This window comes from Colletotrichum siamense (assembly GCF_013390195.1).
Source record: "Colletotrichum siamense strain Cg363 chromosome Unknown KSG_Cg363_contig04, whole genome shotgun sequence".
Classification (NCBI taxonomy): domain Eukaryota; kingdom Fungi; phylum Ascomycota; class Sordariomycetes; order Glomerellales; family Glomerellaceae; genus Colletotrichum; species Colletotrichum siamense.
In genome coordinates this window covers 1,486,387-1,503,992 of record NW_023501017.1, presented here as the reverse complement: position 1 = coordinate 1,503,992, position 17,606 = coordinate 1,486,387, and the positions used below count along the sequence as shown (strand labels likewise).

The 17,606-nt window shown below is 50.8% G+C and overlaps 5 protein-coding genes across 5 annotated transcripts; 2 read left to right on the top strand and 3 right to left on the bottom strand.

The window, feature by feature from the left end:
- Positions 1–5,391: 5,391 nt before the first annotated feature.
- Positions 5,392–6,637, top strand: CGCS363_v006345 (Cytochrome b2; the record flags this gene model as incomplete). Its single annotated transcript, XM_036638194.1, has 2 exons — positions 5,392–5,708; positions 5,803–6,637. The coding sequence occupies 2 exons, from the start codon at positions 5,392–5,394 to the stop codon at positions 6,635–6,637; spliced, it is 1,152 nt and encodes a 383-aa protein (XP_036495977.1).
- A 1,809-nt stretch (positions 6,638–8,446) lies between these two features.
- CGCS363_v006344 (Secondary metabolism regulator LAE1) lies at positions 8,447–9,846 on the bottom strand (the record flags this gene model as incomplete). Its single annotated transcript, XM_036638193.1, has 7 exons — positions 8,447–8,498; positions 8,554–9,192; positions 9,251–9,291; positions 9,346–9,412; positions 9,499–9,633; positions 9,700–9,749; positions 9,808–9,846. 7 exons carry the CDS (start codon positions 9,844–9,846, stop codon positions 8,447–8,449), a joined length of 1,023 nt encoding a protein of 340 aa, XP_036495979.1.
- A 1,063-nt stretch (positions 9,847–10,909) lies between these two features.
- Positions 10,910–12,093, bottom strand: CGCS363_v006343 (Secondary metabolism regulator LAE1; the record flags this gene model as incomplete). The annotated part of the gene is made up of 5 exons (XM_036638192.1): positions 10,910–11,006; positions 11,068–11,703; positions 11,753–11,793; positions 11,853–11,919; positions 11,999–12,093. The coding sequence occupies 5 exons, from the start codon at positions 12,091–12,093 to the stop codon at positions 10,910–10,912; spliced, it is 936 nt and encodes a 311-aa protein (XP_036495981.1).
- A 1,144-nt stretch (positions 12,094–13,237) lies between these two features.
- On the bottom strand, positions 13,238–14,429 carry CGCS363_v006342 (Secondary metabolism regulator LAE1; the record flags this gene model as incomplete). Its single annotated transcript, XM_036638191.1, has 5 exons — positions 13,238–13,292; positions 13,338–13,973; positions 14,036–14,076; positions 14,132–14,198; positions 14,245–14,429. 5 exons carry the CDS (start codon positions 14,427–14,429, stop codon positions 13,238–13,240), a joined length of 984 nt encoding a protein of 327 aa, XP_036495983.1.
- Positions 14,430–16,445: 2,016 nt separating this feature from the next.
- Positions 16,446–17,555, top strand: CGCS363_v006341 (Secondary metabolism regulator LAE1; the record flags this gene model as incomplete). Its single annotated transcript, XM_036638190.1, has 6 exons — positions 16,446–16,569; positions 16,622–16,659; positions 16,752–16,789; positions 16,843–16,984; positions 17,095–17,459; positions 17,513–17,555. The coding sequence occupies 6 exons, from the start codon at positions 16,446–16,448 to the stop codon at positions 17,553–17,555; spliced, it is 750 nt and encodes a 249-aa protein (XP_036495985.1).
- Positions 17,556–17,606: the final 51 nt, after the last annotated feature.

Below are 17,606 nucleotides of genomic sequence, written 5' to 3'. Positions count from 1 at the left end.
CTCATCATGCGTTTCACTTCAGTTGTTGCCCTCGCCCTCGCCTGCATTGCCTCAGCGTCGCCGGTCCCTCAAGGACACAAGGAGGCCTTCAGACTCCCTCAAGAGCCCACTGACGCTGTCAATGCATGATGTCAAGTAGGTGCGTGAACTGCTTCTTACTAGTGAATACACCGAGAAGAACGGCTTACTAAAGCTCTTGTAGTAAAGTCGACTGTTACAGGGGCCTCACCAATAAACTCCTGCGAACTTCTTTCGATGACTTTCAACATGGAAATAATTTGCCGACTGGAAGTTGACTTACTCAAAGGGGTTGTGATCAGTTGGAATGGCTCATAACGACCAGTGTTCAGAGTCATCAGCTTCTCGGAACGTTCGAAATGTCATCAGTGTTTTTTACGTTTAATTGGGGACCTAGGGAGCCTTGAGTAGTTATTTTCACTAAGATCATAGTGTGAGGGGTGTAATAGTCAACAAACGTTCTTTTCTTCTAGGAGGCTATTACATGATATGGAGGAGCTTTAGTTCATTTGTTTGCGACTGTGATGAGAATACACTCGCTCACTAATATCATGAAGGCCCATGCTGCGATTTGGGAGCATTTGAACACATTGCTCACAAATTCCCTTCACGACCGTTTGATATGACCTATTTATACAACGAATCTCGTGGTTCATGGTACAAATTATCTCTCCAGTGCTTCAAACATGCGTTTGGGCAAGCTGTATTCTACAAAGTCGTCACATCATTGGGTCTTTCCTCCCGAGATGATGTCTGCTCAGTATAGAAAAATAGGGGGAAATATTAAAGCAGCACGAGAAGCAGTGACAACAATTTGAATGCTCCCGCTTGACATGTAGAAATGTTTCATGGAGATGACGGAACACGAGGAGCATATAATATGAACCAATTCGCATGTGACATTTGTCAGCTGTCATTACAGCGGCTCTTGAAGACCTGTCGTGCCCCTGAGAAGAAAAGAAGTGAGTTCTGACACAAGCATTCATGGCAGCTCTTGGCAACTGATAGAGCCTGCGGGATCCGCTTGGTGGAGAAGAGACCCAACTTTCAAGCCCAGGCTTCTGCAGCCAAGAAAGACAGAACTGAGGCTCATCATTGAAACCTTCCAAATCCCGCAATCGAGAAACAGATCCTGTATAGTATTCATGGAAAGACAGATAATATGCATCGGAGAAGTCCTATCTTGGATCGCGATTGCGGCTGAAAAAATGATGTCAACTTAGGCTCGGACAAGAGCCGAAGGCATGTTCGAAATAGGAAAGAGCTCTTGAGATAGGAAAGCTAAGCGGGCGCAACTTCTCGGCGTTATTGGTGATATTGTGGACTCTGGTCGTTGAAAAAAAGGGGTTGAGATTCCTGAAATGTTCACAGGCATGACGAGCTGTTTTGAACAAGCAGGTGCTCGAGGATGAGTCGCATCGCTCCCAGGGGCCACGACAATTGCGATGGTCCCAATACGAGGTCCAAGATGCACGTTTTTTCTACCAGAGCGAGAGGATATCTGACTAGGATTCATATTGTTGACCAATTGGGTCGTTCTCTGCTTGAAAGTTGGGGACTATCAGTACCTCTTCAGAGATGCACAATCGTGTTGCTCGTGCCCGGAGTACTCCGTCTATGAATTACTCGGTTCTCTATGAACGAAGGAGGTGTTAACAACGGGAATGTCCACCCCCGGACAGCTACCATCACTTTCGTCAACATTGTCGCATCTGCAATGATGAAGGACTCTTGGCCGACGGGTCCCAGCGACCCTTTGTATGAATACGCGGATCGGTGTTGTCGGACACGCGATTCCTCAACATTCGATGAATTTCGCATTCCGCGGTACAACCATAGTTTGGAAAACTCTCTGCGCGCCTAAAAACGTCATAATCGGGGAATTACAGGCCTCACGCATTCGCGATTCGCATCAACGTCTCGAAATAAATGGCGGCTGTCCAGGTTTTTAAATAGAGCAAACTTTCGCACCAACGGCTCAAACGCGCCCTCGCTCACCGGAATAGCGACGGCCATTGGGCTGAGAGAGAGAAATTCAATCTGTGACGCATGCCTGCGTACCGGTTCATTTTGCCAAGTCGTGGATGCCGTGGGGGTGATGAAACCTGCGCAAGGACGATTGCAGAGTGTCATTGCTACCACCAAAAAAGAGACCTCAGGGGACGGAGTTGCAGTTATATCACAGGGCGGATTTAACCTTCTGGAAGGTGCTGAGTGCAGTTCTCCTCACACCTAAATCTTGGACAACCCACCTGTAAATCCTTGATTCTTGGTACGCGAGTGGGCTGGACGGTCGGGTGCCTGGCCTAGATTTGTAGATCAATATGTAGCTCCCTGCGCGGGTTTCATTAGTGTGGACTCCATCCTTGCCCACCTCTGTCCGCGCCCATGGTTGGCTCTCACGTCCTTAATCCAGACCGCTTGGCATCTCACGAGATTAGACCTTTCTTTTTCGTGATGGTCCTCCGCCGTCGACTTGCCTCATTTGTATCCTACGGCGGAGGAAACCGGAACCGTCCCGGTCGGTCATGAGCCGGACCAAACTTGGAATGAACTTGGGAATGCGGGGATTTTCTTTGTTTTTCTGCGCATGCAAGTGTCAAGAACATTCCGCAGCCCACAATAGCCCCGGGCTTCATGTCCGATGACGGGGCGCTCTCCACCGGATCCGTTAGCATTGTGGTGGCCCGGAAGGATGCCCTCGAGGCTTCGGACGATCGGCCGTCGACCGAGATCGACTCGGCTCGCTAGGCGTTATCTCTCGGCTGCCCGGTAGCTCGGAGCTGTGAATAGAATCAGAGTTGAACCGATACTCGTTGCATCGAAGGGGAGGCCGTGTAGCTTAAATGCAACTATAGACATGGAGGTGCTGTGAGCTCTGGGGCGGGCAAGCTCTATCCGAGCCATGGGAGTCGATCGCAGGCCTGCGCGAATGGATCTGCGATGGAAGCGATTGGACTTGGTGATCCCGACGCGCTCCCACCTTCCAGAAAAACTCTGCGCTCCGTGGCTGGCTGCCCGGGTTGAGCTATATGTATATGCATGGATGGTGTAGTATGTCGCATTTCTGCTTTCCAATATGCGTAGGGCGTTGATGGTGATTGACAAATAATTCCCGGCTGCAAGTGTCTTGCAAAAACAGGATAGGACATGGTGTTCAAGCAGGGAGAGAAGCGAGTTACACGAGCAAGAAGCGGCTCTGAAGACAAATTTGGAAGCTCCTGTGCAGTCTACTACCGATGACTCGCCAATTCACTAATAGAGAGTCTACAGAGCACGCTGTAGAGAGTGCAACATTAGCAATGACCAGATAGTAGACCGCCTAGGTCTATCAGTTGATTTTACGCTGATCGTTGCCCTCCGGATTTGTAAGACGAGTCAAAACCCTCGTTATCGTTTAGAGAAGAAAAAACGGAAAAACTTGGCCTCAACGTGACAGCGTCACAACGGGCGGCTCTCACGGAAGACAAGACTACTTGGCAACTGACACCGCCTCCCGTGGATTGCGAATCTTGCATCAATTTTCTCTTGTGAAAAAACGCTTGTCTTGACATTTGAGGCTCCGCCACGATGTTCTGTCGCGTCCCGGTCGCCACCACCAACCACCGGGAGCACATTAGATCCGGGTGGCTTTGAAAGACATCGCGGGGACCGCGGCCTCGTCCGCGATAGGTCCGACTGGCAATGCCTTCCAGGCAACCCCATGCTCGACCTCGGGAGTTTTCGCGATAGAAAAAGCGGGATGTTGTTGAATGGAATGCGAGTGATTTTTTTTCTTTCACAGTTACTCTTTTGGATTTCGGAAATGCCCCAATTGAAGGAAAAAACTGGATGGAGTTGTCGAGCCAAATCTCGCTTTCAAAATACGTCATCACGGATTTGGTAGGTAGCATTGTAATGAGCACCCGGAAATGCGACCTACCTCTTGCGCGAACCGAGGGAGGTTTATCCCTGTTTTTGAAGAAGAAGAAAATGTAGAAGTGTTTCTCAGACACCGGACGATTCAAGCATGATTTTCACTCAACAACAAACAAAAAAACAAACGATTAGGGGAATAGGAAAAGGGATGAACTGCACTAGCACACGACCAAGCCTATGCACTGGGGAATCGGGACATTGGCCACGCAGTGACAGACACGTGGGTTGCTTGCTTCACCGCACAGTAAATGATGAAAAGTTGGGATTCACTTGCCTCGACTCTTCTTCACCACGTCGGAACTCGACCGAGCCTCCGGGGCCAAGATCGTCTTTAATCGGGAGCAGCAGTTTGTCCGTGACGTGGGATTCTTCAAGGACCGGGCCAACAAACTCATCCAGACTTCCGGGACGGGCTCCCTCGCCAGGCGCAGCGTCACAACCAACACTGTCACCACCCGCGCGCTTGCCCACACGGCGGACCCCGTTTGCTCCCTCGCGTAGCCCTGAACTGTCATCAGGTCGCAGCCATCACCCACTGCGACGACTTGGCTCATTACTTGGCTGACTTATTATTCAGCTATTACACAGGCGAGTTATAGCGCTAGCATGTCTCCTGCCAGGGCGAGTCAGTTTCCCGTCCCATCCCTGTATTCAACTGCCAGGGGGGCTCGCTTGTAGAAGACTCCAGGAACACACTGTAAAAAACGTGAAACTGGCTCCATCCCGTCAGTCGTCCATCAACTTGATACGTCAGTTGTGCGCCCATGGATCGCGGACGGTATTTGCTGGCCCACCGTCCAAGATCTGATAACGGTCTTCTCCCCGGATCAGGAGGTCGCTTTTGCACCGTCACACTTGGCAGCGGGTCGACATCGTCTATCTGAGTTCTAACCACCGTTGTAATCCCTCCGTCACTCTCTCGTGACAAGCCACTCAAGCTTCCGCATTAGGTCTATCGAGCGACCCGCCCCGTCCAGCTTCGCTGGGACTACCGAGTGTCACCCCAACCCCGACATGTCCGAAAAAAAATCAAGACCGCGCCCGTTTTGCCAAGACATGCTTCCCTGGATGCAGACAGCTTCTCCCATCGGGCCTTCATGCGACGGGAAGGAAGACACTTTCATCCCAACATTGGACGGGGCACCCGGGCCCATGGATGCACCGCTCAACAACACCACACCCATGGCGCACGTCATGGAGCTGGTCACTTGGGCGAAGCGTCTGGCCCGCTCCGATGCCCGAATGCGGACTTGATCCAGAAGCCTCGGAGGGATGCCAAGAAGGTGAGGTTTATAGTAAGGGGAGGGGGGTTGACAGCTCGACGTCGTGGCATCGCGGCGGAATGATAAATAGCCTCGCAGGGCCGCGTATTCTTGCTGTTCAGAAAAAGATCTTCCCCATCGCATGCGTGCTTGACTGTCACCACTCACCACCATTCACTCATTATTGGACAACATGCGCGCTGCTCTCATCACCTCCGCCCTGGCGACCGGCGCCATCGCCGCCCGCCCGTTCCTGAACGAGCCGGATACCGGTATTGATGGCGTCCTGCCTGACCTCCAGGTCGGCAGTCTGCCCAACCTCACCAACATGGTCGGCCTCCCTGACTTCGAGTTTGCTGCCCGCAACTACCTCCCCCTCCGCAACTACACCTACTACCGCAACGGTGCCGCCGGCGAGTGGTCCTACCGCAACAACCTGGAGGTCTACAACCGTTACCGCCTCCGCCCCCGTGTCATGGTCGACATCACCAACATTGAGCAGACCCTGAGGTAAGTACAGGCTCCCTCGCGCAGTCATCAGACGAACCGTTTCCCCGGTTGCGCATATCATCGTGTCAAAAGACTCTCATGCTGACTCGTGTAGCACCACCATCCTGGGCCACAACTTCTCTGCCCCCATCTTCATCAGCCCCTGCGCCCGTGCCGGCTACGCCCACGAGGATGCTGAGCTGAACCTGATGAAGGCCGCTGGCAACGAGAACATCCTGTACATGCCTTCTCTGTACGCCTCCAAGACCATCGAGGAGATCGCCGCCGTCAAGAAGGAGGGTCAGGTCGCCTTCCAGCAGATCTACCTGACTGCCAACGACACCGAGACCCAGGCTCTCTTCAAGCAGATTGAGGCCTCCGGCGCCAACGGTGTCGTCTACACCGTCGACTCTGCCGCCGATGGCAACCGTCACCGCGCCGCCCGCTTCGGTGTCGGCTCCGCCGACTCTGAGTACTCCCTCATCACCTGGCCCGAGTACCACCGCCTGGCCAACATGACCAAGCTCCCCTTCATTATCAAGGGAATCATGAGCGTCGAGGACGCCGAGGCCGCTATCGAGAACAACGTCCCCGCCATCATCCTCTCTAACCACGGTGGTCGCCAGCTTGATGGCTCCCCCTCTTCCCTCGAGGTCGCCATCGAGATCTACGAGAAGGACCCCGAGATCTTCAAGAAGATTGAGATCTACGCCGACGGTGGTGTCCGCTACGGCGCTGACGCTATTAAGCTCCTTGCCCTCGGTGTTAAGGCTGTTGGCCTGGGCCGTCCCTTCATGTTCGCCAACGTCTTCGGTGAGGAGGGTGTCACCAAGGCCATCCAGATGATCAAGCACGAGCTCGCCATCGATGCCGCCAACCTCGGTGTTCCCGACCTCAAGAAGATTGACGCCAGCTACGTCAAGTGGACCCCCAACAACTGGTACTCTTAAACGTGCCAGGTAGCACAATTTCGCGAGGGAGGGTTGTTCCGGGAAGTTCGCACGACCTACTATGATACCACATGAGTTTTGTACATACTCTTTTTCCTTTCTAGCTGCACATAGCTTTTAGACGCGAATGGATGACCCTCAATCAACAGTCTTTATTCAACTTGATGAATGACATGTGTTTTGTTCCTGAGTGCTACTCGTTCCGAAAACAGCTTGTGTAACTCACTTAGCGTTCGCTCTCCTTCATTGATCATGATTATATGACCTTTTCAATGGCCCTTCTCCTGGAGTATAAGTAGCCCAGTCTAGGTTCGTGTGGATTAACTCCTTGAGATCACATTTGTCAAACACCACACTTTACTCACTTAATTTCGCAAGAACCATTGATAATATATCAGGCAAGCACAGCATCAGCACTCTCACTCAAAATGTGCACCTACAAATACGCTTTCATCGCTTGCAACTCGTGCGCCAAGGACATCAATCGCGTCACTGGGTCTGACGAAAAGCCTTGCGATCTCTATCGCGTATGCAATCGCGACTGCCCGGACCAGACCCAGATTCACTACCACACCTTTCGCAGATTCTGCTCTGAATGCGACCCTGAGTGCTCTTGCTTCCCTGAAGAGGAAGTAGACAAGATGTTGGTCGAGAATACCGTCGCATACATTCGCCAGATAGAGTGCAAATGCGTTAAGCGCTCGAAGATTACCTACGTCTAGAGGAGTTTGAGCAAGTTGTTGATTGAGTCATGTTGGGTTTTCAAGGATAGAGGAGTTTGTTGCTCGGACTCTGTCATATGTTTCGTTCGTCTATACTGAGATTGCAAGTGTCTAATAGACTTTTATTTGGGCCTTTGAACATCGGACATTTCCTATTCAAAGTCTTGCCCCGCGCCAACTCCCCATCTTTAATGACCAGACCCCAACATGTACAAGCAGCATCCATGTTGTCTGCACGTTGTGGAGCTTGCAGCATGAGGTCTTTTCGAGCAAGTGGGTCTGCGAGGCAAGCCCTAGTGCCTGCCCACAACATAAGCTGGTCTCGGGCGAAGTCGCACATCAACAAGAGGCCCTATGGCGCAACGGTAGCGCGTTCGACTCCAGATTCTGTCCTGCGACAGCTTCTGATATGATATCGAAAGGTTATCCGTTCAAATCGGGTTGGGGTCATTTCTTTTGCCTTTTGGAGCTCTCGCAATGTTTCTTTTTGTTGTCGTGGTGCTTGGTTGTAGCGTTGAGTTGCTTGGGGGGCTCTAGATACCTCCTGACGCCACGCGCGATTGAACAGCCGCGACAGGTCAAATCGCCTTTTTGAAACTTCTGGCATCGCCACTCGCCATTAAAAAGTAACTGAAAGGTTGTCGCAAGTCAATTGTGCAAATGGCGCGTTCGTGGTGGTATCTGGTAAATGTTGTGTTTGACATGAACCTTTGTAGCGAATGAGGAAGGAGTCGGAAGAGAAACACCTGACAATTAGTTGCCTGCATCGGGGTAAAACTGAGGTAAACAGTTTACGTTTAGACGGGCAACGTAAAGGGTTGCGAACAACTGCTTTGTAGGCATTCTTTACATCGTGCGACAGGTTCTAGCGCGACGATAGAGCACAATCTGCATAAGATAGAATAGGCTGAGGTGGGGAGAAACATAATATCGACAATCTTAATCATTGAAAAACTGTACTATGGATTCTATGGACGATTGAGATTCATGAAATGCAAGAAGAATGCTGCAGCTGTGCCCCGCGCCATCCCAGGTGTTCGCACACGCTCGCATCACCAAACCTGTTCAGACATTTGCAATTTGTGTCTTAAGCCTCCGTGTTCTCAGTTTTCAGAGGTTTGCGTGCGTATATAGCATCCCTGAGTATGTCTTAGCATTCCGAAAGATTCTTCCTTCTCTCTTCCAATGACTCACATGTAGTAGAATGGCTGGATCTTCGAGTTCCTGAAAGCCGCCCTCACCTCAGTGATGGTAACCTGAGCCTCAGCGTAGCTGAAACCTAGAGCCTCTCTGAGGAGATAGAGCATAAAACCCTCCAGAGACATCTCCATGAATTCTAGGTTACACTGACCAAGTCTCTTGAGATCTGGCCTCGCTGGCCAGGAACCGATTGGGATCTTCCACTTCTTCTCGACAAGCTCGGTGTACCCAGCATCGAGAAGCCCCTGCTTGAACTTCCCTGAGGACACATTACCCGAAGGCTTGCCCATTTTGGCTTGGCCCTCGCAAGTCCACGCATGCCACTTGTTGAAAATGTGGTTTTCGTCCAAATCGGTGTTTTGAGAGCGACCCTTCGTATCGAATTCGATGATCTCGAACCATCCTCCAGGCTTCGTGTAATGAAATGCTTCTTTGCAGAACTTCGGCACATCCTTAAAACAAGCCTCTAGATTCCGAGCATGGATGTAGTCGAAGTGGTCTTTGGGCCAGCCGGTCCATTTTTCTTCAAAGTCATCTATGAGAAACTTGACATTAGGAGGAACCCACGTAGGCTGAGTCGGCGATAAATCGGTGCCGACGACCTCGGCTGAAGGGTACTCGTCGGCGAATTCCCTTCCAGCGACGTGTAAGCAAATAGACCGAGTATGAAGCAGGAGATATGGTAGCTTACATGGCCCAGATACCTGTGCCAGTACCAAGGTCGAGAACCCTCTGAGAATGTGTGAGTATCCCCACTCCTGCAGTAAATCAGGGCTTTGCCTCTACCTGGGGGCTGTCTCCAATCGGCGCCAATGCCAGCCTGCCATCAAAAAAGTCGGTCATCCAATAGTGGCTGTTGAGTGTTAGAATGGCATTAATCGATGCTTTCGAAGCTACTGATGTGGGCCTCCTGGGCAAAGTTCCATCGGGAAGACTCACTTGAAGTCAAGAGCATCATTATGCTTTTCGTCGTTGGGTCCCCAGTACTCGGTTTTCTGTGTGTACGTACGCCCATGAATTTCGCGGTATTCCTTGATGCTCTCGGTGAGAGACGCCGTGGATGAACTATACGTGCTGTGCGTCAAAGTTCAGCGTGAGTTCATACCAAATGCTTGCGGAGGGGGCGCCGGCAAAGCATACCTGTTCCGGTCACTTTGGTCGTCTTCGACCTCAGATTCTAGACCAGGATCCTGCATGTCGCCAAGGCTTGTCAGTGGCAACTTTTACCAGACGATTCCCAACACATACGACGGTAATCGGGGCCGCAACAGGTGCAGTAGTACTCATTTTGAGGGAGTTCGGAGGACGAGGTAATGAATGTTGAACAGAGTATTCTCAAGAGTTTTCGAACAGGGAGAGCATAACGGCAAAACATGTGAGGGGTGTGACCCCTCTTTTGTAGTCCCCGTTTCGTGTTGGAACCTGTTGGTTCAATTCTTGAAGAAGTAAATGCATCGTGCACATGCGCAATCTGCAGGCCGGGGTGGAAGCGAATTTTTGGGCCGTCTCCCCGATCCAATCAGAATCCACAGCGCTTCAATTAACCACGGAATCGATGCCACATTCATACCGGCGGATTCTGGGTGGCCACAGCCGCTGAGCGCGTGGTGAACCATGGTGCTTTGGTCGTAAAGTGTGGCAATCTAGACTGAAGCTGCCCTCAATCTACATTGTCTGTGTTGTACCGATCGGCAAAGCGTTAAAAAAAGAATGCGGATGTTGCGGATATCGCAGGATCTGGTGAAACTGAACTTGTTATTTGCAACTTGTCTGTAGGGAGGAGATGCGTCAGTAATACTAGGTAGTCAGTGTTGAGTATGGCATCTGTTTCTTTGATGGAGTAGCTGCATCTCCAAAACGTCCTAACACCGAAAATGACAGTAAATGACCAGAACACTTGGCGTATGGGTCTGAATTTTCTTACCCTGGTATCTGGTATCGTGTCTTCTCTCGTGTTGTTCATTCATGCGCGGGACTTCTGCAGAATGCAGATGCATTCGCAGGGGTTATTCGCCGGTCCATGTTTTTGTCCAATCAGAGCGCCTACTTCCCATCAACCTCGGAAGTGGTTCGATAGGAAAGGATGGGGGATCGGCCCCGAAGGCCGCCTCCGGTAGGATGGGGCACCAATAATGAATTTCATAAATACTGCTGACTGTGATCCAGAATCAATTGAAAGAATACAAGAAGCAGACGAGGTCAGGTGAAAGTGATCGCACAGCGTCTGCCGTGTACGAGGGGATTTGGAATGTTGCTCAGTTTATTAATGACATGTTCATCTCGTGTATCGTGAAACATGGGATGCGTGGAGCAAAGTCTTGGATGATCCTATCATAAAGTCTCAGGCCCTTCATACCGCCGTTGTTGTGTCATGAGATTGAGATTCCTTGGCGATCGCTGCCTTTCTCTCTTTTGAGACTTCCGGTTTGCGAGCATAGATGACGTGCCTTGATGCCGGTTAGCATGACGACAAAACCAAGTTATCGTCTCGTTGTGAATGACACTTACATGTAGTAAAATGACTGCAACCTCGGATCTCGCATCGCAGCCCTGTATTCGCTAAACATGACCTGGCACTTCTCGTAACTGAAGCCGGCAACTTCCTTCAGCAAGTAGAGCCCGAACCCTTCCAAGGAGTCGCTCAAGAAGTCGAGAATGGTCCAGCCCAGTTGTTTAAGCTTTGGATCGGCACACCAGCCGCCAATCGGAATTTTCCACCTGTGATGCACGAGATCAACATAGCCAGCCTGCTCTAGCGCCCTCTGAAGCGCACCCGTCCGTACGTTCTCTCCCGGTTTTCCGAGCTTATTCGCAGCAGTAATCAAGGCCGTATAGCAAGTCCTGTAGATGTGCTCTTCTGGCAGTTCCGCGACCTGTGATCGGGCTTGTGATTCGAACTCCAGGAACTCAATATACCCGCCCGGTTTAGTGTGGTTGTACGCCTCCTTCATTGTCGTCGGCAGGTCAGTGAAGCAAGCTTCAAGGTTGCGTCCGTGGATGTAGTCAAAGTGATCTTTCGGCCACGTCCATTCTTGGTTAAAGTCGTCGATTTGAAACTTCAGGTTAGGCGGTACCCAAGTGGGTTGGATGGGTGACAGATCGACTCCAGTAACCTCGGCGGAGGGATATTGATCGGCCATGTCTCTGGTTCATGTCAGTATGCAGTGTGGGTCCAGAGGTTGAGGTTATTCACATGGCCCATATACCTGTACCGGTACCCATGTCGAGGATTCTCTATAGCACTTGTCAGCCTGGCTTGTAAGCAATTTTTTGCCAAAGAAGAAGAATCATACCTGAGGATGGTCATCAATGGGAGCATGGAATAATCTGCCGTCGAAAAAGTCTGTAATCCAGAAGTGGCTGGGATATATGGTTAGCAAATGACCACCTGATGTTGAGCCACAACTTTCAAGAATCTTGTCGTTCGAACACGACTTACTTGAAGTCGAGAGCTTCACTCTGTCTTTCATCGTTCGGGCCCCAATATTCTGATCTTTGGGTATACGTTCGTCCATGTATCTCACGATATTGCATGATACTCTCAGTCAATGACACCGTTGACTGCGGATAGATACTGCAACCAAACCCGCCTTAGCACCTCAAATTCATGCGCAACATTGCATGTGGAGATTCGTTTTTTACCTGGCGATATCATCGTCCGTGCCAGCTTCAACAGCCGGATCCTGCAGGTGCGCGAGTCGCGCGAGTCAGTAAACCTCCGAATCCATCTCAACCCCTGACAATGCCACAGACGGATAGGGGGCCGCACCACTGGAATCACACTGTCACTGCTGTCGGAAGGCCTTGGCCTGGGAGGGTCGTCGTCGCACATCGTGTCGGCCGTTGCTAGAATCACGCAAAACGAACGGGCAGCAAGAATGGATGAAAGGAAGAAAAACCGCCCGAGTTGTCGGGACGGAACACGCTCTCCATTTGTATCGGCACGGCGTCCTATCTTCGTCCGATCCTGTTCTGCGTGTCGCAGACCGAGCAGCCCAGGGGCCCTGTCCGTCCGTGCCCCCGCACCAATGAAGCATCAAGCTTTCTCAGGCGACCGCGGGTTGGATACCCTTTGCGGACGAAGAAAGGTTCGCCTGGGTCTGGTCTGGAGGGATATCGCGCCATAGCTCTTGCTTCCACGTGGTTGATTCGTAGACCCTAGACTTGGCCATGTGTTCGAGATATGACAGCGGCCCAGCCCGGATTTTGTTCATCACCTCGCCTTCATGAATGTCGGGTCTTAGTTTCCTCATCGGGATTGTGTGTCCTCACCAATGCTGATTTTGAAATTTCGGGGTTTTTGCGGTTGAAGATGCTCGGGAGTGCCAGCATCAAAACCGGATTCCGGGTTCTGCTCACCGCTCAGGTCAGCTTTTCGAAACCAGATCAAATAGCGCAGTTTGAATGCGGGTCCTAAGCTGGGGTGACATCGGCCTTTATCTCGAAGATCTAGCTTGTCTCCACCATGGGGTATATCACGGGAGATGTTTGGGTTATTCGCGAAGCTGGACATTGATTGCAGTTTCAGAGACTTGTTTCTGTAATTGAACTTTTGTCATTGTTAATATTTGAGTTGTCTTGATGAAGTACCATGACCCTAAATGATTGTAACTAAAGTTGCCATCTTCCATCAATCAATAAGCAGGCTCCCCACACAACACCTCCCGTTCTAGGGCATTCAAGCAGCAGGGGTCTCTTGAGTCTCCTCTGGCTTGCGGCCATACACCAAGTGCCTGAAACATTAGCGAAGTCGCACAGAGGAATGTGATCCAACTCACAGATTGTAATACGCTTGGTTCTTCGGGTCCCGGAGGGCCTGGCGCATTTCACTGACGAACACCATGACCTCCACGTACTCCCACCCGAGGACTTCCTTCAACAGATAGAGACCGAAGCCTTCCAATGACTGGTCATTGAACTCCAAGTTAAGAGCGCCAAGCTCCTTTAGGGTTGCGTCCTTGCTCCAACCTCCAATAGGTATTCTGTATACCTTTTCTTCTTCAACAACGAACCCGGCATCTTTGACGCCTTTGGCCAGACCGTGATCATCCACATTTTTAACGGACTTGCCTATTTTTTCAGTGGCCTCGCTAATATTCTTGTACCACCTGCTAAAAATGTGGTCATCTGTCAACTCTATAGTTTGCGACCGTGTCTTGATATCGATTTGCTTGACTTCGATGTATCCACCGGGCTTGGTATGCGTGAAAGCTTGGCTGTACAATTTGGGCCAGTCGGCGACGGCAGCCTCAAGATTCCGGATGTGGACGAAGTCAAAGAAGTTTTCGCGAAAGGTCCAGTCGAGCTCGAAGTCATCAATCTGGAACTTGACGTTCGGCGGGATCCAGGAAGGTTGGATTGGGGAAATATCAACACCGATGACCTCCGCCGAAGGATAGGTGTCGGCAAAATCGCTGCAATTAAGTTTCAGTCAGCTCCAATCGATGCGCTAGTCTCACAGTCAAGGTCGACTCACATCGCCCAGATGCCAGTGCCAGTGCCTACATCGAGAACATGCTTCAGCGCTTGTTAGCCTTGAGGGAAAGCGAAGAGGAACATCGACTTTTCTGACATGAGGACTGTCTCCAATAGGAGCCATAGTCAACCTTCCGCCAAAGTAATCAAGCTGCCAAAAGTGGCTGAAAGTCGTTAGTATTGACTTCCGGCTACCATGCAAGATCTTACTTGAAGTCGAGAGCCTCCGTCTGTTTGTTATCGTTGGGTGCCCAGTACTCCGTCTTTTGCGAGTAGGTTCTCCCATGCAGCAGCCGATACTCGCGAACACTGTCGGTGAGCGATGCGGTGGACGATGTCGAGACACTAGCACCAAATGCATCAATATTGTCGGCTCGCTCAAACGACAGCGCCATTTATCTCGTACCTCTGCGTCTCAGATCGGTCGTCTTCTGCTTGCCCCCCCAACACGGGTCCCTAAATATTCAAACGTCAGGCAAGTGGTGGTTTTAGAAATGAACCTCGCATTGCAACGAGGACGGGAGGTAACATACGGCAGGGATCTCGTCATCTGCAGGTGGTTGATGCATAATTGCTCTCGTTCGCAAAGTGACAGGTGATGATTGAGACGTTGTGCGCGTCCGAGGATTTAACGGGGGAAGACCCCTCCTTTGTATGATCTGAATAATGCTCTTGTTGGCTCTAAATATGCAATCTATGAATGGACAGGCTAGGGATGAGCAGCCAAGGGTCTGGAACAAAGGCCGTCTCCCCGGCCCAATAATGACGCTGTTCAGCCAGCTGCGTGGAGAGTCCAAACCCTGTTCGGCAGGTTGAGCGGTCGGGCGAGTATCCACCGAACTGTGCACAATTGGGGTACAACGTACGACGGCAGGCTCGGAAAACGTTTGTTTGGGCCGTCTGCAGCGCGGTGGCTGAAGGAACAGTCAATTGCAGTCCGAGGGAACGGAACAGGCTGCATTTAAACCCCGCCATCCCACCAAGATACCACGGCACATGTTTTCGCATCATTTGATCTCGGATGTCGACCAGTGGGAAAAGGGCTTGGCAAGCCTGTCTTGAGCAAGGAGGCGCCACTTTCCACAGAGCACCCGTTGCGGAGGAAATGTGGGCTGTTGATTGCCTGCCCAATGAACATTCACATCGACCAAACGTCCTGAACGAAGTCACTTTTTTTTAATGGATCCTTTGCTCAAATTCTCCTGCCAACAGATAGCTTTTCTTCTTGTAAAGCTGGAATTGTATGAAAATGTATGGAGTACTCCGCGTGCAGGTCCGCTATGTACATCCATTCGCTTTGCTGACCTGTGAAGCTGCCGAAGTCTTAAACCAAGTATTCTTGATGGTGTCTTGACATATGCAATGTCAGTTCCGATGTCTTCAATTCAGCTGGCACGCAATTTTCCTTTTCATTTATTCTCATTCACATTTTTCAAAGATTATATATAACACGATGAGCCCTGCCCAAGCTTGTTGTGAGTTTTACAATCAGATGCGTGTGGAAAAGCCGGAAGAGCCCGTCAACTTTTACTGGAGACACACAGCCATATGAACGGGGTGTCTTTGCAGCCGTCACTGAATTTGTGATTGCTCTCATAGGCCACAGCCTTGTATGGGACACTAGACTCTATGATTGGCGAGTGTTCGCAAACGAGCCTGCTGTTCTGCATGTTTACTGTTGGCCTTGCACCAACATCATGCACCGAAACCCTTGCACCTGCAGCGCCGCGGATTCAGAAAACCGGGCTTGTGAGTGTCCCCTCCTCTTTGAGATTTCGAAAAGCCCCTGTTTTCTTTCTTACCTTAGGCTCTCTCCTCATCTTCCACCGCAGAACTTTGTTCAAGTGTGACTCTCGTAGCATTGCTGGTCTCAACATGGGTGATACATCGAGAGCCAAATTCAGGTCGCCGCGAGGCAACCTCTCGAGTCCAGTGGTCTCACCTCCAAAGAGTCCGCCCACAAGTTCGCCTCCGCCCGCTGGATCCCCAGTTGAGAATCCGGCACCACTACAGGCTGATGGAGATCTGGTTCGATTCGCTTCTCGTCCGTTTGTTGAGCAGCCTTGTCTAATTTCCAGAAAGCCTCAAGAAATCGACACTGAGCGACTGTGAATTGGCTTGTCCGACAGTCCTACGAAATCAGCTGATAAATTGGCGAGGTCATTCTACACGGCGTCGCTGGCTTCCAGTGCTGTCGATTATCCCATTGAATACGGACGCCGATACCACGCCTTCCGCCCAGGCTGTGAGTAGTTTCCTTCGCAGAGAATTCTTCGACCCTCTTTTCATACTCTGATACATGAACGCCGCTAATACGAAGGACTTCAGCATATGTTCTTCCCAACGATGAGGTTCGTGATTCACGCCTACTACTGCGACAAGCTCTCACTATCAAGTGTATCTAGTACGAGATGGACCGTCTCGACTTCGTCCACGCGCTGTTCGTAAGAGCTCTTGGAGACAGGCTTTACCTCGCGCCTCTTGAAACGGAGAAGATCCAAAAGATTCTGGATATCGGAACTGGGACCGGTATTTGTAGGTGCCAAATCAAATGGAACATCAGAATATTCAGTGCTAAGTTGCGCAGGGGCTATGGAAATCGGTGACATTTTCCCGAACGCCGAGGTACGAGCTTCCTACCATTGCCTATGAAGATACGCATCGAATTCAGGAGCCTGCAACTAGGCACAATACATCAGCTCTGACTGGGCCAATAGGTGATTGGCAACGACCTCAGCGCTATCCAACCCGAGTGGTAGGACCTCCTGAATGTGAGAAAAACCAAGCTTCGTCCTGACCTGAGAATAGGGTTTCACCCAATGTCAAGTTCGAAATCGACGACGTCGAAAGCCCATGGATCGACGACAGAAAGTACGACTACATCATGTGTCGCTGCATGGCTGCTTGTCTCGCAGATTGGCCGAAGCTCATGCAAAACATTTACGAGTGTGTACCTGAACCCCGAAGACAAAGAGACCTGACATCTGACCGTACAATCCCAGCCATCTCAATCCTGGCGGATGGGTCGAGTTCCAAGACACAAGCATTGAGTACTATTAGGACGATGGAACTCTCACGGAAGAGCACTATTTCCGTCAGTGGAACAAGACCCTTGTTGAAGCAATTGCCTCAATTGGGCGCGAGCCCTCGCCTGGTCCTAAGCTCGAGGGATGGGTCCGTAACACTGGGTTCCAAAGGATCAACCATTCAAAGGTCAAGATCCCATTGGCACCTTGGCCAAAAGATCCCTTTTACAAGGCCCTGGGGACAATGAACTTGACGCAAGTTCTAGATGGTCTTGAGGGGTTCACGATAAGGGTATTCTGCGGAGTCCTTGGACAAACGCAGGAAGAGGCACAAGTCATGATGGCCGCGGTGCGCAATGAGCTCAAGAAGCTCCACTCTTTTCACTCACAGTTTGACTTGTAAGCTTCTTCGTGACTTCCTTCTGGAGATATCCATCTGACTATAGTCCAAGCCACATTGTCTATGCGCAGAAGCCTCTGGAAGAGGATGAATGAGCTCTGCAAAAGACTTTTGGTACATATATAATAACAAGAAGTGATCAGGTC